This window comes from Sprattus sprattus (assembly GCF_963457725.1).
Source record: "Sprattus sprattus genome assembly, chromosome: 2".
In the NCBI taxonomy this organism is placed as follows: Eukaryota; Metazoa; Chordata; class Actinopteri; order Clupeiformes; family Clupeidae; genus Sprattus; species Sprattus sprattus.
In genome coordinates, this window is record NC_137921.1 from 50316271 (window position 1) to 50339641 (window position 23371).

At 43.1% G+C, this 23371-nt stretch overlaps 1 protein-coding gene across 1 annotated transcript in view; it reads right to left on the reverse strand.

Moving 5' to 3' along the window:
* The window catches only part of xpr1a (xenotropic and polytropic retrovirus receptor 1a), a 71769-nt gene extending 56235 nt beyond the window's left edge, over positions 1-15534 (reverse strand). Inside the window, exons 1-2 of the mRNA XM_080831772.1 lie at positions 15246-15534; positions 9607-9658 (exon numbers count right to left, since the gene is read on the reverse strand). Coding sequence (XP_080687898.1) covers positions 9607-9658; positions 15246-15314 — 121 coding nt within the window. The 5' untranslated portion in view covers positions 15315-15534. The remainder of the gene's footprint in view (positions 1-9606; positions 9659-15245) is intronic.
* Between the last annotated feature and the right edge of the window lie 7837 nt (positions 15535-23371).

Genomic DNA, 23371 nt, shown 5'->3' on the forward strand with positions numbered 1-23371 from the left:
CAGATCTGGGCAGATCCTTATAAACCTGTCCAGGACGCCATTAGGAGGAGAAGTGTTTAGACCTCTGCAGGACACCAGGTCTTCCGAGAACCAATAACCTCCTGCTCACCCATCCCCCCACGCCCTCCCCAACGCCATCCGGCCGTGCTTTAATTCACAGATGAATAATGGATGGAAAGACTTTCATCTAACCCTGCCTGTGTGTGTGAGTGTGTGTGTGTGTGAGTGTGTGTGAGTGTGTGTGTGTGTGTGTATGTGTGTGTATGTGTGTGTGTGTGTGTGTGTGTGTGTGTGTGTGTGTGTATGTGGGAGTGTTCTTATCCAGCCTGCTCCCGCCAGTCTCTGGAAGGAACTGTAATGTGGGTGCATGCATATGGGACACCAGTCTGCCTGTGTGTTTGTGTGTGTGTGTGTGTGTGTGTGTGTGTGTGTGTGTGTGTGTGTGTGTGTGTGTGTGTGTGTGTGTGTGTGTGTGTGTGTATGTACGTGTGTATGTACGTGTGTGTGTGAGTGTGGACACACCAGCCTGTCTGTCTGCTGCTGCTCTCGTCTCCACCAGGCTCAGAGACGACTACTGCTCTCTATCTAGCCCGTCCCTCTCAGGAGATGCTTCTGAGTGCAGAGGTGAGGAGGACTGTTTTCAGATTCAATTCGGCTGACTGCATCTATGCGACGCTCAACAAGAGCCCTGTGTCGTTCTATTTACTTCAAACAGCTCCTTCTCCACCCTTTAAAAAACTACAATTCCCATTGTTTGACTCTCTCGCTCTCTTAGAACAATGGATACACCACTACTACACCAGAAGCCATGAACGTGTCACATTTCACCTTACATCTTTTTCTTGACTGTTTAATTATTTAACATGTTGTCTGGTATCTGGGGTCATTGAGGGAAAACAGGCAGTGGTATTGTTGTGCACTTTTTGTTTTATTGTGTATCGTTGACTGTTTTTAACATTCAATTTTCATTTATATATTGTGTAAGTTGCTTTGGACAACAGCATCTGCCAAACACCATGACCATAACCAAATACCCCAGCAAGAGGTACTTTTGGTGCTTTCTGGCAACCAACTGTAAATAGACACATTTCTTATAACCTGAGGAGATAGGATCAGGTCGATAAAATGATCAGAAACACACACAATGAACACAGTGACACCTGAAAGCCTGCTCCAGTGGGCTCTGCCTGCAATAAAAAGCGCAAGAGAATGAAACTGCCATGAATGGCTGAGGCTGGTGGGGGGAGGATGGCTGCTGGCGGCTGGGCTCCCAGTGTGGGGTGGGGTCCCTGGGGCCCATAATGGAGGCAGAGCCTGCGCTGGGCTGTGCTGGGCTATGCTGCCTACGCATGAAGAAGTAATACCTACAGTGAACAGGCTGCATTTGTCAATCAAACAGAGAGACTACAAAATGGATGCCAGTATTCATTAGCCCCATATGGGCCTGAACTAAACAGTCACCCACACAACTGTGGATTCCATGTAGCTAATAATGCGGCCTCTTTAATAAAATTGATTACTGTGCAAACATATAGAGGATTAACATGGAGCTGTGACCGAGAGAGAGACTGACAGAGACGGAGTGTGTGTTCGGTGCTTCGTTGCTGTTCAATGCTCTTTGATCAGCGCAGGCAGGGATGCTAATTGAGCTGGCTGCTCCCACAGCAGGCTACAAGCTGCTCTAGCTCACATGCCAACACTGCAGCCCTCTACGCAAGACTGGCATTGCCACCCACCACGCCAACATCAGACCCCTCAACACTAGACTGGCATCGCTACCCACCACGCCAACATCAGACCCCTCAACACTAGACTGGCATCGCTTCCCACCACGCCAACATCAGACCCCTCAACACCAGACTGGCATTGCCACCCACCACGCCAACACTGCACCCTTTAACACATAGGGCCCTATCTTGCACCCAGCGCAATTGACATTGTCACCGACGCATGTATCATTCCTATCTTGCACCCGGCGCACAGCGCGATTTTCCCTCCAGAGGCGCGCTTCGAAATGAACTTACGTCGACATGGGCGGGGGCGGAACAGAGAAGGCGTTTCTCTGGCGCAAGTGGTATTTTGCAGTTTCAAAACAACGCCGTGCGCCATTGACAAAAAAAAAGCTGGTCTAATGTGAGGCGCAATGTCTAAAGTCTGTAACGCGTATTCAGAACGCTATTTTAAGGGCGCATGTGCTTGCCCGCACAGTATAGGACCTGTAGGCTACACTTTACTTCTGTCGTCTTCACGAGAGATTTACACCAATTGTTTGGCAAGCCATATATAATTACAAGGAAAATAAAGTATTTACCACATGAGGAAATCATTTTGATATCCGTATCCAAGACATTTAAAAACTAGGCATACATCTAGCGTACACAATTGACCCAAATGATTCAGGTTAATTGAAGCTGCGTGACATTTGATTTATTGTATGGCTTTGTTGCATTTATTTAATGCCAGTATTATTATAAATCTTGTAAACTCATCTCTGTGTATGTGGACTTTATTTATGTACCTTGGGTTTGGTCAGCTGGTGCACTGGCTTGGGTGCCAATTTCCATGCCCCCAAATCCCTGCACGCTCTCAGGCGTGAGGGTAGACGTGGCGATGTCCTCTGCGAGATCCTGGGTCGAGGCAGATCCACCTCCCGTGAAGGCACGAGAACGTGTGTTACCTTCCAGCTTGGATGTCCCACGTCTCCGGACGTCATTATAGCGTTTTCGGCAACGTTTTCGGGTGCCCCGTTGCAGAAACAATCACGGCAATATCTTGACATGCTTGCTTGACTTTGCTTACTTTTGGAGGGTTTCTCGCATCCCCATATATATCTATCTCCCGGCTTTTTACAAAGCCATACAATAAATCAAATGTCACGCAGCTTCAATTAACCTGAATCATTTGGGTCAATGTGTAGGCTACATGTATGCTTATTTTTAAAATATCTTGGATATGGATTTCACAATGATTTCCTCAAGTGGTAAATACTTTATTTTCCTTGTAATTATATATGGCTTGCCAAAAAATTGGTGTAAATCTCACGTCGGTCTCCTCGGCTGTGAACATCTCTCTCAGCCATAGGTGTGGTTTGGGCGTAATATGCAATAAACCAATCGGAGCGTCATTTCACATTCCCTTTAAGAGCGAGAAGCGCATAGTCCATAGCGGCTTGTTATTTTGATGGCGGAATTACCTGGTGGAAGACCGGAGATGAGAGAGATGAGATCAATATTTGGTGGAATAACCTTGATTTAAAATCACAACTTTCATGTGTCTTGGCATGCTCTCCACCTTTTCATGGGATTCAGGTCTCGAAATTGGGCTGGCCATGACAGGGTCCTGATCTGGTGATACTCCATCCACACCTTTACTGGCCTGGCTGTGTGGCATGGAGACTGTGAAAGACTGGTGGAGAGCATGCCAAGACACATGAAAGTTGTGATTTTAAATCAAGGTTATTCCACCAAATATTGATTTCTGAACTCTTCCTAAGTTAAAGCATTAGTATTGTGTAGCTTAAAAATGAATCTGAGCTTGTTTTCTTTGCATTTTTCGAGATCTGAAGACACTGCATCTTTTTTGCTATTTTGACCAATTGTCATTTTTCTGCAAATAAATGATCTAAATGACAATATTTTTATTTGAAATTTGGTAGGAATGTTGCCAGTAGGTTATAGAATAAAACAAAAATGTACATTTTACTTTAACACATACCAATAAATAGTAAAACCAGAGAAACTGATAATTTTGAAGTGGTCTCTTAATTTTTTCCGCGGCTGTATATATACATACAGTATATATACGTATGTATATAAATATACTGTATATGTGTGTGTGCCTTGCAAAAATTAGGTAACACCTAGATCCCTGAGAGACATGCGGTAAGCTTTGAAGAGCACGCAAGGGCAGAAAGCCAGAGCGCTGTGAGAAAGGTGTGCTGTCTGCCAGGAGCCATATGAGATGTGATATACCCTTACGACTCCTACATGAGAACTGAGAAATGCTGTAGTCAGACAGCCAGACGGTGACAAAATGTGGGGATTCTGACTTGAACTACGAGCGACACCTACACCCTACACATACGTCAGAGAAAAAGCTCCGCTCAGAAAGCCAGACAGCACTGAGCAAAGGGAGGTTTCGGAGTAGATCCAACAAGTATAATTGGTGAAATCTATGAATGAGACCTAGATGTAACCCAGACACATACCTCTGAGACACATGGAGACACAGAGGGAATAGAGACTGAGACACATGGAAACATATGGAGACACAGAGACTAGGAGACATTGAGACACAGATACTTACAGACGCAGAGGGAATAGAGAAACAGATAGAAAAAAAAATAATAATAAAAAATCTATGTGTCAGATTCAAACCTTTTAGGTTTCCCACCTAAAAGGTTTGAATTTGACACATAGATTTTTTATTATAATTTTTTTTTCTATCTGTTTCTCTATTGGCATGTCACTATTAGTACTGTGATGTTTCTGTTGTTTCTGTGCAGATTTTGTGGTTGACTGGTCCAAAGACAACATGTTGTATTTTGGTGTATTAATGGCTGCTAATGTTGGATACGTGATGATGTTTACTTTGTAGATGTGTTATACGCTGTGTTGATAATATATTATAAATAACCTTTTAAATGTGACACTAATTAGAATGAGAATTATTGGAATTATAATTAGACTTATTTCAAGTCTGTTTGTGACTGTCTGTCTGTCACTGGCTGTGGATGAGGAACAGGTGTGTTCTTATGGCTTAATATACCACCCTTATGCAGGATTAACATGGTAGTGGTCTGGCCTTTGAGATCTGTGTGATGTGTTATCTGTTTAAAAAAGCTTTAGCCTTAGAAGGGCTTTGGCTCAGCAACTGACTGAGCCCTACCCTGAGCCTACCACACAGCTCTGGACTTTCTGATCTGGCCCAGACAGCCTCCACATTCATCTGATAACCCAGGCAGTCAGGACAGACAGACAGGCAGGCAGGCAGGCAGGCGGGCAGGCGGGCAGGTGTGCAGGCGGGCAGGCGGGCAGGCGGGCAGGCGCGCAGGCGGGCATGCGAGCAGGCGGGCAGGCGAGCAGGCAGGCAGGTCAGCACCATAACGGAGCCCTAGACTCCCTCTGGCACGGCCCCTGTGAAACTTTCATTTGCAAATAAACGCAGCTTCCCCTAGTGCCCAAGTTTATGTGAGGTTACTGCTGCGCGGTATCTAATAACCACACGGCTAATTCAGGCTGATGAGACGTCCACCACCTCCACCATCTCCACCACCTCCACCACCTCCAACACCTCCACCACCTCCACCACCTCCACCACCTCCACCATCTCCACCACCTCCACTGGCCCGGGCAGCCGGCTGTTCTCCCTCCCCGATCCACTCCGCTCCGCTCCAGTCTGGGGTTTCTGAAGCGCGAGCGCTCTTTTAATTAAAACTGGAGCTCAGGAACAAAAGACTCGAGCCGTGAGTCCACAGCGGTAAAGCTACAGAGACGGATGTTTTAATGGCAACAGTCACAGGCACTCGAGTGCTGTGGAGGGCTCAGCATATGAGCACAAATGATACATGGCTGGCACAGACGGGCACAGAAGGCACAGACGCTGGTGGTTCACACCCTGGGGGCTGGGCTGGCAGTGCCACTTGGAAACCAACGGCTACACAATCCATCACTGTTGCTGAGCAAGCAAAGCAGCTCATTTTTTTAATGTTTTATTGGCTCTAATGAACCTGATCTTAATTTCTGTGGGACAATAAACACCTAAGTTACCACCTGACGTAATGAGTAGAGTGTAATTAAGGTTTGTGCTCGTTTGCTTGTTTGTCCTGAGGCCTGGACACAGGTGTTCACCCATCCACTCCATGCTCACCTGTACAACAGGCCAAGCAGGTGCTAATTACACCAACACCATATCACGCTTCTTTTTCCTCAAGTGCTGCAGAGGGCAGAGCATTATGCTCAGACACAGATAAGGCAAATAGGTCAGAATAATACACCACACACACACATACACACACACACACACACACACACACACACACACACACACACACACACACACACACACACACACACTCACTCAATCACTTAATCACTCACACACACACACGCACTCACACACACACACATGCACACACAGACACACGGTCACTCACACACACTCACACTCAATATGGCCCTATTTCCACTCTCCCTGGTCATTTTTTGGCTTGATTAGTGGAGCATGGGCCACCATGGCTTTGTGCTAAAGGTCATGAGGTTAACTTCCAGGGCACACACACACACACACACACACACACACACTGTAACTGAACTGTCCTGAACTGTGCTTCACTTTGGATAAAGTAAAGTTCAGATCAATGTAGAGCAGAGTAAATTACTTCTTAGCTCTAGTGGTTACATGGACATTTATTCATTTTAGCACACACTGTTATCCAGCACCCTTTACAGTACATCCCTTTACACACTGGTGTAGTGGTCCCTGGAGAAGTGGGTATACTCTTAATTTTTTTAAGTAGCCCATACAGAACAGGATAAACGCCCTGTTTTGAGAAGTGGGTATACGCAATGCTGACTGTAAAATAACTGGGTACCTGCATATACCCTGGACTACACCACTGCCTTTACAGTACAACCCTTTACAGTACATCCCTTTACAGTACAGCAATTTACAGAACCGCCATTTACAGTACGACTTACGTTTCACAGTACCACGATTTATAGTCATGTGATTTATAATGATTTGATTTATAGTCATGTGATTTATAGTACTGTGTAATGATTAAATATCATCAGTAGGTGTGTTGCCTGGGGAACAGAGATCTTAGTGGTGTAGGCTTTACCAGTTGATGTACAGGCGCCCAGGAGCTGTTAATCATCCCTGTGTTCCCAGTGTTCCCAGTATTCCCAGGATTCCCAGGATTCCACAGAATAAATGTTTGGAATAGGAGGTGACAGTATGAATACCTCGTCTACTCTATGTTAATTATACATTAATGTTTCACAGATCTCAAAATCCCTCAGATCCATCACAAGGCTCATTCAAATGAATGTAAATGAGCAGTGTGTGTGTGTGTGTGTATGTGTGTGTGTGTGTGTGTGTGTGTGTGTGTGTGTGTTTGCGTGCGTGCGTGCGTGCGTGCGTGCGTGCGTGCGTGCGTGCGTGCGTGCGTGCGTGCGTGCGTGCGTGCGTGCGTGCGTGCGTGCGTGCGTGCGTGCGTGCGTGCGTTCGTGCGTGTGTGTGTGTGTGTGCGTGCGTGTACACACATGCGTGTGTGTTTGTGTGTGCGCGTACGTGTGTGTGTGTGCCCTGAGAAAGTGGCTTTGAAGGGCTGAGTTTCCCTCACTGAACTGATGAACTGACAGGGCAGCAGCACAGTAAATGACTTCCCTGAGGGGGCAATGTGCCCGCAGAACACCACTCAGAGAATGCTGACAGTGTGTGTGTGTGTGTGTGTGTGTGTGTGTGTGTGTGTGTGTGTGTGTGTGTGTGTGTGTGTGTGAGTGTGTGACAGTGTGTGTGTGTGTGGGTGAGTGTGTGAGTGTGTGTGCATGATTTTATGCATTTGTGTGCCTGTGTGTGAGTGAGTTTGTGAGAATGCATCAAAGTAATATAAATGTGTGTGTGTGTGGATTCTTTTCATTAGCATTTCATCTGGGAATATTTAATAAAATCACCACTTCAGAGCACAATATGCTCTTAGCAAATATCTAAATGATGGATGCAGGGGGAAATGCTGCTGTAAGCACTATCTTCCTGGCCTCTGTTTAAATCACGTTAAACCAGCAGCACCCAATCATGTGTGTGTGTGTGTGTGTGTGTGTGTGTGTGTGTGTGTGTGTGTGTGTGTGTGTGTGTGTGTGTGTGTGTGTGTGTGTGTGTGTGTGTGTGTGTGTGTGTGTGAGTGTGTGAGTGTGTGAGTGTGTGTGTGTGTGTGTGTGTGTGTGTGTGTGTGTGTGTGTGTGTGTGTATGTGTGTGTGTGTGTGTGTGTGTGTGTAAACCCCACCGTGAGGGGCTATATGAGGGCCTGTGCTTCCAATACCACTTCACATTTCATACTCTGCTTCAGTCTGCCCTGCCCGCTGACAGATGGCTGCTCCGCCCACTTGACCTTACTGGTGGCAGTGGGACATCAAAGATTTTCAAAAGAGGACGGGAGCTTTTGAACAAATCTAACAGACTCCATGAGATTGGTTGGTTTTCCTGTGTTTAGAAGTAACTGAACATCTTTGCATGTGCATATATTTATATGTATGTATAGGCTTTTTTCTTTGACATTTCAACATTCAAATGTGGTTTTAAATACAAAAGACAATAAACTGATCATTTCAAAATGAACATGCACTGTCGCCTGAGTTTATGAACATGGGGCCCAAACTTTACATCATCTGAAGAACACAGGAAGGGTATTCAGATCATAAACCAGACAAAGACAATGAGTGCTTATTACCCTTAGAACAAGTGTCTCACAATCCATAGGTGTCCTATTTAAACCAGAACCAGGCATATCATCAGCCTTCAACCCAGCAGACCTTTTAAGAGATACAAAATACTTCCAACGTTCATGCTGAAAGATGCTATGAGCAGACGACACTCGCGATGCTTTAAACTTTGATAGAAATGTCGATTCTCAATCTCTTTCTCGTGCTCTGAAAAGTCTACCCTCTCCATAAATACAAACATATACCCCTTCCGTATACAAACATATACCCTCCCCGTACCCTACCCTTATCCCCTGGACACTGAACCCTCCTTGGATCATTCAGATGTCTCTCTTGCTCCAGCTGATCACATCTGCCTCCCTGTCAGAAACACACACACACTATCTGAAACCCACTACTCTCATTTCAAAAGACACAAGGTCAAAGACACACACACACACACACACACACACACACACACACACACACACACACACACACACACACACACACACACACACACACACAGATGAGCCCATCAGCACCTTCCGCTCAAATTAGCACCTCAGGACTGTTGGAATGAGAACAGTGCACCCTTGCACCAGACTGCAACTGGAGCTGTGCAGCCACAAACTACCATTAGTTAGTTCTTCTTCCATATGATAGGAATGAGTTCTAAAAGGGGCCCTCTGTGTTTATGTATGTGTGTGTGCATGTGTGTGTGTGTGTATGTATGTATATGTACTGCATGTATGTGTGTGTATGTGTGTGTGTATGTGTATGTGTATGTACTGCATGTGTGCATGTATGTATGTATGTATTTATGTATGTATGTATGAATGCATTTCTGTATATATGGGTGTGTGTGTGAGTGAAACCCAAGCACTCTGTTTACCCTACTCCGTAACTTCTGCTGATAAACCATTTACATGTTTCACTCGTTATTAATTTTAGCCGGCCCCTTGTCTAGTCTCGGCTCCACTCTGCTCTGCTGTGTCTCGTGTGAGCAGTGTGGTAGGGTGGAGCAGCCAGTGGGGGGGTCGGCCACTGAGGGAGGGTCGGCTGACTGATTTGTGGATCTGTCTGGTTATATTTAGAGAGGGGGGTCTGGTCTGGCCGAAATGAGGCAATGGTCCCAGCCACCCCTCCTAGAGCATGAAGGTGGGGGTGGGGGGTGGTTCTTACCTTCTATGGAGGGCGCCTGGTCCTGGGCAGCGTACAGCATCTCTTTGAACGCCTGCGGGAGGAAATAGAAAACTTTTAATGAGATCACACACGCGCGGTGAAGTGGTGATTCAGCGCTTGGCGGCCATTATAGCGCCAGTTTCCACAGCACCTCTAGAGAGCACATTCCGCACATGTGTTCAGTCATCAGATGAGGGGACCCTCCATTTAAACAGGAGGCCAACAGCCAAGTGCTTTAAAAAGACATCTCCCCCTGCATTCGACAATGGTGACTGAGGTTACTGTATTAAGAAATACTGGGAGTAATGTTGGTGATTTCCTAATAAGGATACACCAATTAAGCACAGATCACAGGGTTGCATTTAATCAATGACTTAATGACCTTATAAGTAATGTATGCAGATGCAACATTCAGGGACTTAGCTGAAATCAACTCCTTTTTTTGGTTGGAAGAAGAGCCTTCCATTCAATACAGTACATTACTAGTAAGCAAAGACTTAAACAACAAATACCAAAAAAACAAATACTTAATAACAACAACAATAACAACAAACACTGCAGTAACAATAACAAATAACAACAAACACTCCATACATCTGCCAGTCTTGGAGCTGTTATATTTGCAGATCTGAAACCTGTAGATAGATAGATGCTTAAAGATAGATGGTAAATATGCTTATGAGAATGCAAGCTCAAATGGCCATTTACAGAGGCAACACAGAAGCAACACATGAGGAATCTGTTGAAAGTGACGGATGTGGAATCTGTTGAAAGTGAGCGGCAACAATGGCCACAAGTGTAACATAGAGATGGCACTGACAGCTTTACTTAAGAGATCAGCTTTCACTGGTCCAGAGATGACCATCACACACACACACACACACACACACACACACACACACACACACACACACACACACACACACACACACACACTCACACACACACACAAACACACACACACACACACACAGAGGGTGTGCAAAAGCATATTATTGACGTATGGAAAAAATGAAACAAAATCAATAAAATGTGCAATGCTAGAGCCCAGTGAGGCGTGGACAAATAAGCTGCATGTGTAAGTGCAGCTTTCTCACTCACAAAATGTCACCACACAAAACAACAAAAAAACTACACATGCGCTACATTAGCAAAGCAAATCTTCTAGCTTGCCCAACTGGTTGGTCACTCGACCAAAGAGCTTGCATGTTTTCCTGAAGGGATCTTTCCTATGAGCCCATTCAGGGTGGCAGGGTTTATGGATGCGGTTGATTTCTGGTTGGCAGACTGTGCCAGCATGGCAACAGATGCCAGCTCAGTGGGGGGGTGGGGGGGTAGTATGAGATGCTCCATCTCTGTCCAATCATCCATACATCCATACATTCAAATACACACACAGAAAATGCCGTATTGTACACCCTGTCTCTCATACGTACCTACATCTACACAGACGCTACAGATTTGTACAAAAATTGGCATTTCATTTTGTATGGAAATTGCCAAATTGCTAAGTCTCCACTGAGCATGTCATGGTAATTTGGAGCAATCATGTGTAGGTGGATTTGTAAGAATCCAAGACTTGAGTGAATTTTTCGTGCTATTGGCATTTTTTATTAGCATTGCTAATAGTGTCACCCCGAAAGGTCACACACTCCATGTGTAAGCCAGATGAGCGGCTCCTGAAAAGAGATATATGTTAATAATAATTATTTTCTTAATTTGAAAACACATTCAGGGCTCTTTCTCAAAACCATCTCTGGACAGCAACCACCATGGTAACTAAGACAGTATTGCCCATGATGGCCTCTCCATCATTTAAGGATGGTAGCTGTGCAATAACACTTTTAGAAAACACACCCTAGCTTAGGAGGACAGAACTATGGCTAACACCGCCTAGATGGCAGTCAAACAGTATAAAGATGGTGATGCCATCAGTTTTGTGATGCTTTAGGAACACATTGTTGACTGAGAAATAAAGTCTTATTTAAATGTATTTAAACACAGTCGTGTGTTGGGTGATTTCTAAAGCACTCTACACTATTTAAACTTATTAAAACACATACAGTACATGAATTGGGTACATTCCAAAGCACCCTGCATTATTTAAACGTATTAAAACACATACATGTATTGGGTGATATCTAAAGCACCCTACATTAACATACAGCCTATTATCATATCAGGGCCAGAGGCAGATGCTGCCTAAGATTGGTGTTAATGGCCGACCAATCACATGTTTATGGGTTTGGACATAAATAATATCACCACTGCCCTCTTTGTGTGCAGCCCATGTAAACCCCCATGGCAGTATGAAAATGTGCGCATTAAAAGCTCAGAGATGCATACACACTCCGCCATCCACACACACTTCGCCGTCCACACAGCCCTCTGCCGCTCAGACCCAACTAGCCGCTGTCAGCCATTACAGGGGATGCATTTCAGCCCTCAATCAGCTCTCTGCCCTTTCCTAATCTCAGTCTAAACTAATCAATAACCTGTTCTGATCAATAATCCAATCAAACTCAGTCCGACCCCCCACACAGATCCCAGAGAGCTACGACTGTTAACTAGCCCGACTGCTCCTGACAATCCTTTTGGATCAGGATTCTCCCCCGTTTCCAGCAGAGATCACCGGAGGTTTGACTCCAGTTTGAAATCATTCTTTGATCTCATTCTCGATCAAATCAGCCCAAGTTATTGCAATCTAGCCATTGATAATAACCTGAAGCTGGATTCCAAATAGATGTAGGCCAACATTTAGAATAACTTCTCTCTAATATGAAATCAAGATTAAAGTTGCATCAATCCACTGCATTTGCTGCAGAGAACGAGGAACAATAAGCGCATGCAAAGACATGGACACGAATGCCCCTGTGTCCACACTGCGGCAAACCTCAAGGCTGCGCTGGAGTTAAATATTCAGATGGAGACCTGCACAACCTCGTTATTCACTCAATTAGTCAACCATTCATCAATACAAACCCTCTCTTAGTCCAGACTCTCTGAACACCAGTGATAAAGCAGCTCACTTAGACATGCACCACTCACACTGGTAAACAAGGAGAGGAGGAGGAGGAGAGGAGGAAGAGGAGGGGGAAGGGGAGAGGAGGGCTTGTGGTTGCTGCGCTGCACCATTCCAGTTCACAGTCAGGGCATCCTCAAAATTACATTTTTTTTACCATCAAAACATCAGCCTGGCACTGATGAACACGCAAGCCTGGGCTATGAAGCAGTGTTTGCATAGCACACACACGCAGCATGCCAGCATGTAGATGCAGCAGGTCTCTGTTCATCTATGTTGCTTTGTGTTGAGCTATGAGCATATCCAGCAACGCTGATCTTCACTTTGCAATAAATGGCCACTTGTTATACGTAGGCTTAGCTTTTCCAGGGTTTTCACTAGTCTTAATGAGATTCAGCAGATCTTTCCTGCTCTTTGTTTGGCCACATGTTTCCCATTGAATTTTTTAATAGATGACCAATGGAGAGATGTGGAGGTCGTTTAATGTTCCACATTTCACTCTCATCTTTTCATGACTTAACACACAGATAAACACTACACACTCGCTGCAACACAAATGGACTCAGACAAACTTTCAACCCCAGTTCACCTCTCTGCATATTTTTATTTTTTATTTTCTATTTTAAGAAGCAGGTTAAGGGCTGGGGGGGGGGGGGGAGTGTTTACTACACTTAGAGTTTATTAATATTATGACATAGAAATGTACCAAACGGTTGAGTCTAGGTCAGCATGGGTCTTGCATCAGCTTTGCTAGGTTCAGGAGGATTTTAAACAGTAGACGGTGTGTGAGCCATTTTTAACCCATAAAATGCTGAATTTTGAGGGTGCACGTACACTTTAAACTGTATCAGAAACCGTTGATACATACCCTTTCACTAAATATGATTAATTACTTAGCACATTTACAGCATTGATGGATGTTTTTAAATTCAAAGAAACAGCCATGGTGTTTGTGGCATCCTCAGAGGCAGGAACAGTGTCACGGAATGACAGTCTGTCTTTGAAATACGCTTGAAATGCTACAGAATGCCTTCAATTAAAAATGTCTTCCACAAAGAATGTGTTGTTAATTTTCTGTCCAAGTTTTTGAGTATGTGTTTTTTTTTAAATGGTAACGTGAAGACACATTTTTTTCTTTAAACAACACTGCACTTTAGACCAGAAGAAAGCGTACGCCATTTCAAAACACCACAAGACACAGACGCCAAAACAAATATGGCTCTCCCTACTTACCTACCACTGAGAAAATCAACAATATAAACCCGGGGAGAGAGAGAAATTGGACAAAACCTGCAATTTTCATTGGCAGGAATTTATGTTGATAGATGTACAATTATATTTGCATATTATTTCACACTTAAACACTGCAAGAGACAATTCTTGAGGCTGTGTGCATGGATACCATGACAGGAATTAATTTCTCTTTGTTTATAATTTATAAAAGCATGAAAGAATGTTATGAACAACTCATATTTTTCAAAAATGTCACATTTTAAACTGAAGCCAACCCATCATGACTGTTTCTCTATATCACGGTCAGAGGAATGAAGGGTCTTCAGCTAAGACCTAGGTGATTATTGATCATTAAGACCGTACATGATACCGACAGACACTATAAAAGAGAACGAGAGACAAAACAAAGCCTAATAAAATGAAACTAATAAAATTAATAAAAAAAAAAATGAAATGCTGTCATTGTTGGGCTCTTGACTAATGGATGGCAATTCCAGCTGTTTAATTTGCCTACATATTTATTAAGACAGACGCAAAGCCGTTTCTGTCACATTTACATTTATGAGTGTATGTTCTCTAATGTACAATCTAAGAATTTGGTCAACATTGGTTGGAATAGGTCTTGTTTTGTTAGCACTGCGACTTGAAAAAAACATAGTAAATTATTTAACATCTCAATGAAGCTTCATAAATAAAAATTGAATAAAAGCTTCACTTTAAATAGTCAACATGCATAGTCTATGTATAGAAAAAAGACACTGTTACATTCAGTCCACATATATTGGCATTGAAATGTAAATTGACCAGTTAAGGGTCAGAAAGCGACCCACCCTAACAATTAGCGACCGAGAGACAAAGAGCTCCAGCGGGCACTCATACTGACAGCTTGACCCACTAACGCCATTGATTCATACTTGGGTTTCTTATTAAAAAAATACCATATTTCGGGAGAAAACAGAGACAACACGTGGACAAAAGCGATATTCAAAAGGTTTAACAACAACCTGGACAGCATAGGTAAAAGACTAGTTGTGCGAGTTGTGTGTTAATGCGGTTTAACATAAGTTGTAGCAAAGTCATTTTAATAAGCAGAGACAATAACTAATTCCTTTTGAGGTGCCAACAGACTCCATTTATTTTCTTTCAGTTTATGAGAAGAGTAACCTGACGTGTCATTTAACTCGGTGTCCAGTTAGATCACCAAAATGTTTGTTTTTTACGCATGGTATGTTATTTCATGTATTATATCTGTTAACCCTGAATGGAATACGCTATGGCTAAATTCATATTTATTGTGCGATATTATTTCAATGAAAAGTGTCGGACAACATTTAGACAACATTCAAACATCCATACAATACATGTATACAATATGATCAGCTACCTCATACTGGACGTATTGTTTCCTCCATTCCGGCGTGATATGAGCCGAAATATGCTCTCCAAATTTCATCCTGCCGGATTTGCTATTTCCTCGAGCGCCTTAAATCCTGACGGGACAGTCTTCAGGTTGGCTCAAGCTTTGTTATTTATCCAAGCTAACTTGCTGGCCCACATGCGTCTGCTCGCACTTCGTGCAATCTGTTAAAGCCTTGTTCAAGCAGCCGTAGTCGAGACGTACTCTTTCTTTCCTACATTCTATTTCGTGGTAAGCTAAGCGCTCTGCACGCAACACGAGGAAAGCTCCCGTCCTTTAACAGGTGGCCGAGTACGGTGCAGCGGCTCCGTTGCGACCGGCATGTAGAATGACTTTCTGTGTCCCGGTTGGGTATGAAGTTATATCAATCCGCCATCACAGTCGGTGCAGCGTGTCTGCGTCACTGACGTGCTCCTATGCTGCACTCCGACTCACAATAACAGTACTGCGAAGCCTCAAAATAGTACGAATTCACACGACGCGGGAGGTAGCCTACAAATGTATAGGCGTAGGACAGCATACCGTCTTTAGCACACTGGCTGGTTACACATAAGCTGAATATGGAACTGACGCAGTTGAAAAAAGACTTTCCAGACCAAATAGGACCTAAAAATGACTAAGCACAGTTCAGAGAGGTGTGGTAGCCCACTTCATGCTGCTCTTGTGACTGGGTTCTTTTCAGAGGAAAACAAGGATGTTAATTTCTACCCGAACAATCAAAACAGTTTATTTAAAGATACATTCTGAAAAACAGGTGGCCCCTACATTTGAAAAATGACAAACACATGTGGTTGCTGCTGGTTGTCCTTTACTGTCTGGTTGTTCCCATTCCCTCTGGCTTTAAAATTAATACATTTAATAAATCAAATTTTCATCACGTAAAACTGTAGAGTTAGACTTGATAGATGTTCAGTAGATCAACAAACATGTCCCTAAATCAATCTCAAAACTTTGTTCACCGTGCTCAACACACGCAACACCTAGCCTACTAGATGCCTATTACATTGGTCACCCCGTTGTAGAAACTGTCATAGCCTACTTTAGTGCAGGTCAGGATCAAAGTCTGGCCATGCACAGAAACACACTCTTACATAGTGCCTAACAGCATTTGGCATTAACTAGCTACCGACAGAAGTCCCGGACAGTTTTCACACACCTTACAATCATATGTCAACAGCGCCACCTGGTGTTCAACTGAGGTGTTGAGTAGAGGCGCGCACTGACAGGAAGACGCCGCCCACCAAAACGCTTAATGTTATATGAAGCACAGAAACGTAAAAGAAAAGGAGTAAGACAGAGTAGTAAGATAGAAATCTAAATGTCTATTTCGAGTAACGTGAGGTCAGACAAAACATTTGCTGCAAAGTGGCACACAGTAAAGATGCAGAAGTTGAAAGAAATCTGTTTCACTAGCGTTGTCCTCTGCCTGTTTTTCTCCCAACCCAAAACCACACCGCTAACCAAACAGCGAAGATGTTTGGCTGTCGGTGAGGTCACACCTACTACAGAGTGCAAAAATCTTCTCAACACCTCAGCAACTGCAGCCAGCATTCAGAGAAGCTGGACCAGGCCACAGGTGCAGTGAGCTGTACCACTGTATCTCTATTACAGTGTTAACACACAGTAACATCTGTGGATGGGTATGGAGATGTCAGAAGGCCTACTCTGTCATTTTCCACATTCTGAGACTTCAGCAGAAGGGTATTGCTGGTGTCGAGAAAGCTGAGGTGAGCACTTGAAACCTGAGTGCTCACCTCACATGGGTTATGGCACCCTAGACGTACATGTGTGCATGTGTGTGTTTGTGTACATGCATGCGTGTATTGGTAATTCCATAAGGCCATCCATCTATGAGCTATGGCTTTACATCAGGCCACAATTTCACTGCTGATTTTCTTGCAGACAAGACAGATGTGTGTGTTCGTGGACAGACTCATATGACAGCTAAACACATGGGCTGGACACGTTCCTCAGCCATCTGCTCAAGGGAAGCTCTTCGCAGAATTCTAGGTCCAAAGCAACAGCATGCAGGGACTTACCATTTTTGAGGCATATTATCGAACAAATTATACTTATGGTAATAGATATCTGTGATAGAAGTTGCTGTCAAGGAAATAGTAATACAAATATCAAATTTCTAGAGTTTGTATTTAATTTCCTGATCATTTAGTGACACAGTGCATGTCTGTCGTCTGACGCCGTCTCCTCCACCTGGTGCACCTTTGAAGATGGAAAATAAAGATTATTACTAATCTGAAATATATTATTCATTTCAAAAATAAGCATAGACATTTACCTTACAGACCATCCTGCACCAGATAGTCACATTACATCGCTACAATCAAGCATCACATCAAAAACTTGGCCTAAGAGATTTCCTGTCAAGAGGTAACTCATATACACAATGTGGCAAACGTCATTAAAGATTGTGTTACAGTTCATCTTATAGATATCTGTTTATAAAGTATGAGTTTAGTTATGCACTTACTTGTTTAACAACTATTCACCAGATGATGATTTAAGGAAAAAAAGGACAGGTCATTTCTCTGTCAGTGTACGTGTGAGAACATTTTGAAGGGGTAGGGCTTTTCAGGCTTAACTCGACTCCATTTTGCGTGGAAAACCTACATTTCTGAAACAGGCTCAAAAAAACAAAAACAGCTCCATCCTAGCCAGCTGCTTCACCAGGCACACCCTCTTCCCTATGATAAAACAAGCACAGAGCCAGCAGAGTGAGTCATCTCCTGTTCAAAGCCATGCTTACTCCTCATCCACACTGTCACACTAAACAGGGAGGGTGTCAGCGACAGACGTTCAGCACAGCAAGTTACTCCGAGGTGCTGAATGTGTTCAGTGAGATGTGTGTGTGTGCGTCTGATTTTGTGGTGTGAACCAATAAACTGAAATTACCCATAGGCGATGGAAGTCCAAAGAACACTCTTTAGAAACACTTTTCGTACACTGTAAACCTGAACAAGTTCAGAGAACTCAAAACTTTTGATGTAACCGAGTACATCAGAAAATTTGAGTACATATATTTTTTTTTTAAGTAAACTTAACTCAAAAATTAAACATCGGCTATTCTGATTTTTTGTGTTATCATTTTCATATTTTTTGAGTTCTCTGAACTGATATTATTCCAAAATCGTAAAGGATTTAGCCTCGTCAGATATTTGTGTTTCTCTGGGTCTTTCTCAAACTAGTTATACGCCCTTACAAGTTTTTGAAAGGGTATCTTCCTTACGTTCCAACTTCTTGCGCAAGCTCTTACTGTAGAGAGAACTGTCATTGGTCGACCGCCTTCCCAGTGTTGCCACTGCATTCACATTTACATCTGTGATTTAGCAGATGCTTTTATCCAAAGCGATTGACAAGGAATTTTGCATTTATAAATCATGAGCAGTTTAGGGGTTCACACTTATACACTTGGTAAGGAGGAGTGGGAAATCGAACTAGCAACCTCCCAACCTCTGGATTACTAAACGACTCCTCTACCTTAAATCTGCTGTGTCCGTCTCTCATCACAAGAGCTTTGCAATGGTGTTCTCAACGACGTTGATGACGTCAGATACTAACATTTTTTGAGTTATCAGGCAATATTAACTCAAACAAATACATTCCAATACAATTAAAACATCTGCACTTGCTCAGAAAACTAATACATTTTAAGTTGGGTCAACTAAATACCAGGTTTTAAGTACTGAATACATAATGTTAATGAGTTAGTAGAACTGTCTGGGTTTACAGTGTAGCGTCATGGGTCCTTAAGTTTGCAAAGGTATGAACTAGCAGAAAATAGTTCATTATTATTTGAAGAAAAATATGGCCCAGTAGGCAGTCACTGGTAAGCAGAGGAATTATTTTGGGTTATGCAAGAGCATTCATTACCCTAGCTGGGTGGGCCAATCCCTCGCTTAGTGGATTTACTGGATTACTGAAACATCGACAAAAAGTGGAAACCAAATCCGCTGGACACTCGCTATCGATGGCCTATGCTCCACTATGGAGTGAGAAGGCAAACAACAACAACAACAACATTCATCACCCTTACACTGGAGATTTAATCCTACCTGCAGAGAAGGGCATGAAGGCTTCCTCTCTCCTGAACTCGCCCTCAGGAAGTGACCTGGGTTGAATTCCGCTGGGGTTTGCCCATTCAGATTCATCGTACAGCATGAAGGTCAGTATAGGCACCGGAGCTGCTACCTACAGAAAAAAACACACAAACATCACAGATGTGAGATTGATGACCTGTGGCTTACACTGCATACATGAAACCCATCAACACCTACCACTTCACTGTAAATCATAGGTATTTATTTACCACAGGGGATGTGTTTGCCGCAGTAGTTTAAAACTTGACTCTTTAACACCTACAGCAGTTTAAGAGAAAACACTTATTCCACTAAACAAAGAATGAAAATCTTTGTTCAGTTTGAGTTAAAGAGATGACCCCACTTTTGGTGAACGCTCCATGGGTTGCTGAGAGGGACCAAACACTGGGAGGATACTTCATATACACTCCTATCCTTACACATCTTATACTGACACACACACACACACACACACACAGAGAGAGTCAGTCACCCCTTACACATCTTATACTCACAAACACAGAGAAAGAGAGAGAGTAGAGTCACTCACCCCTTACACGCATAATACTGACACACACACACACACACACACACACCCTTTACACGTTTTATACTCACACACACACACACACACACACACACACACACACGCAGAGGGAGAGAGAGTCAGTCACTCCTTACACGTCTTAAACTGACACACACACAGACTGATTATACTTCATACCCAAAGTGGGGTCGTCTAAGAGGCATGTTAGCTCGGTCAGCCATGCTGGGTTTGGCGTGACTGACCAACTTCACTTTTCATTTCTGCTTGCATCTTCTCTGTAGTTCAACAGGATGGTACTCACACACAATGACCACAACTTCATCAAATATAACTTGCACACCTATTATTTAGCAATGCACTGAATCCGACAGTTAGGCTAAAATTCACTCAAGATACCTCAGGACTCCAGATCTGCATATAAGTGCAGACAACAACAACAAGCCTATCCGGCTCACGTCCTGGCAGGTCAGAGAGAGGAACGATCCTCTCTCAGAGAGAGAGGGAGCCTGGGCTCACTCCCAGACTGTAGCAGACGAGAGAGAAGCGAAATTAAACATATCACACAAAGTTTATACAGTGGCGGCTCGCCCATAGGGTGCGCTGGGGCTCCGCCCCCCCGCTGACCTGACTGCCTGTTTTTCTTTTCTTTTCTTTTTTAAATAATCTCTCATTTTGAAAAAATAACCTGTGTTAATACAATGATATTGATGATTTTGCTTTAGAATGGGTTTAGAACTCTCCAAAATTATATTTACATTACATTCACTTTCAAGTTCCACGTTTAAAACGTGAACGTTTATCATTTTTGGTGTAGTAGCCAATAGGATGTCTTGCCGGGGCTCCTGGTCGATCAGCCCGTGTGTGCTGTATTTAAGCCAATGGCTCCCCTGTTGCTAGGCAAAAAAGAATACACATCCGCCAATCATCGTCGAGGAATTTTATGGGTTACGGGCGCTGAAGGCTAGAGCCCCTACCAAGATGCACCACTGCTTGTTAACAGGTATTTTCCATTCTAGCAGAGAAGTGTTAAGCATGGCGACGTCGGATGTAGTTGTGGGAGCTCAGCTAGCCCCAAATTCAGTCAAATCCTTACATCTGCATCCCTTTGGAAGAAGAACTTTTGCGGAAAAGCTAATTGTTAAACAACTCGGACCAGACAAGCCAGAAGTGAAAATAACCCAACAGACGCGAGAAAAGGGGAAAACATACACCAGAAGCTTTTCCCGAGATTGGTTCGATCGAAAGGCATGGCTAGCTGTGGGTATGTCAATGCCATCTTTTGTTTTCTTTGCCTGCTGTTTAAAACAAGTGCGTGTGATAGACAGTTCGTGGACACAGACAGGAATGACAGAACTGAAGCATTGGTCAGAACGCGTTTAAAAACATGTGCGGTCAAGAGTGCAATTTGTTGTTTCTAAGTTGTGAGCTGTTACTGTTTCATACCAGTTAAAATAATCTTTCTTCTCATACTCATACAGCTGCAGTATACATGTCTTTAAAAAAACTAAATTGTTGTAGTAGTTGTAGTAACAAAAAACTGTTGTTCCCTAGTATAATTTATCGTTATGTGTTGGCACTTTCTATCTGGACATGGACCATAATAAACATGTAACTTGTTCATTATCATTACCTGTGAAACAGTTGATTTCTACATGGCAGATATATTAATATTGTCTTTAGACCATTGGTATTGACTGGTTTGAGTTATTTTATTGGTATAGGCAAGGGGCTGTTTTAAAACTGAGCAGCACTTCTCTGCATCAACAGCTCACGTCTCGTTTTTAATTTATTGGCCTACATGAAATAGCGAACAACAAATTTATCATTGTGAATGATTTGGGATCTCCGGCTGGCCACCCGAAAATGCACCAGAATGCAGGAAATCATATCTACGAAATTCAAAAATTTCAGGGGGAGAACCCCCAGACCCCCCGCTCAAATAGCCCCACCAAAAAAAAAAATCACCAGCCGCCACTGAGGTAGAAGTAAGCGTTTTGTGACGCCACAACAATTTGTCAGCAGGGATAAACACGTGGTGGGTCTCTGACGTCCGAGGTCATCTTCATATGCTTTCTGTCATGCGAGGATATCAGTTTTACACAAAGTTGAAATCACCTCTGGCCCAAACATGCTCTTACACATATGCAGAAGCGTCAGCACCTAATATTTTAACACACACACAGAAACACAGAAAAGCCATGTTCCCGCTTACATAAGCAAATTATTAATACAATACCAGGCACTTGATTAAAACATTCTTAAGTCATTTACAGTGTTTCAAAATTAATTCTATCAGCACCTGTCATGACTATAAAACCTGCTAAACACACACTTATTCCCACACGTATATTTTATCACTGAAATTATTAAATGACACATTTGTAAACTGCATTATAACCCATTTGTAAACCAGTCATAGCGTTTCTCTGTATTTGCAGATTTGTAATTGACACACAGTGAAATGTCACAAGGGACACCCCATCCCTCACCTTACCAGGATGGAAATCACATACAATGACCACTCATTTATCAAACATAACTCGAAAACACCTGATATTTAACATGCACTCATATCTCTCATGACTTTGTAATTGATATACGTATAGGGGGATGTCATAAGGGGCTACCCACCCCTCAGCTTGTACATCTGGGTATTTGAGCAGAAGTAGCAGGGCCCACCGCAGGGTTGTGGAAGGCGATTTCTGTCCCAGCAGGAAACAGCTTAGAGTTTAGCGTTTAGAACCAAACTGGCCCCATCAGAGCCATCAGTGGGGTCACATGAGCCTTAATGAGCAGAGCATAAACATAACATAGCCTACAGCTGGTAGGTGGAAGCATGCATATCACAGGTACACACTGACAAATGTAGTTGCACTGAGTACATGGTGATATATTACAAAATAAAATGACTAATCTCTGCGTGACTGCAGAATTGAATTAATCCCAGATTTAGAAAAGTATCAATGGAAAATATATACTGTACATGCATAAAAACTTGCAAGAAAGTAAACACAATATGTATCATAACCTCAAAGAATGAAACACTAACAGGTAACATGTATGTAAAACAAGATAGATAAGATAAAAATGATTTTCATCACTATAAACATCAAAGAATGTGGATATTACACTTTACTGCACCAAGAATGAATGCTAATGAATGTCACTGGGTCACTTCCTGTCCTGTACCTTTTTTGCGCCTCCATCTCCTCCTGAAGGTAGCGGCTCTCCATACACATGGCATTCTCCGTTGTCTTCCTCCCACCAGTTATGACGTCACTTTTGGCAAGAGCCAGTGTGTGCAAGGATGGCAACTCTGTGACCATAAATACTCTACATCAGATTCACATGGAAAAAAATGCATATTACTAATACATATTTACTTCTAATCTGTCCATCCATGTTTCTCTCATAGTTTATGTCCGTTTCCCTAGGAAGCTCGAAGGAAAATG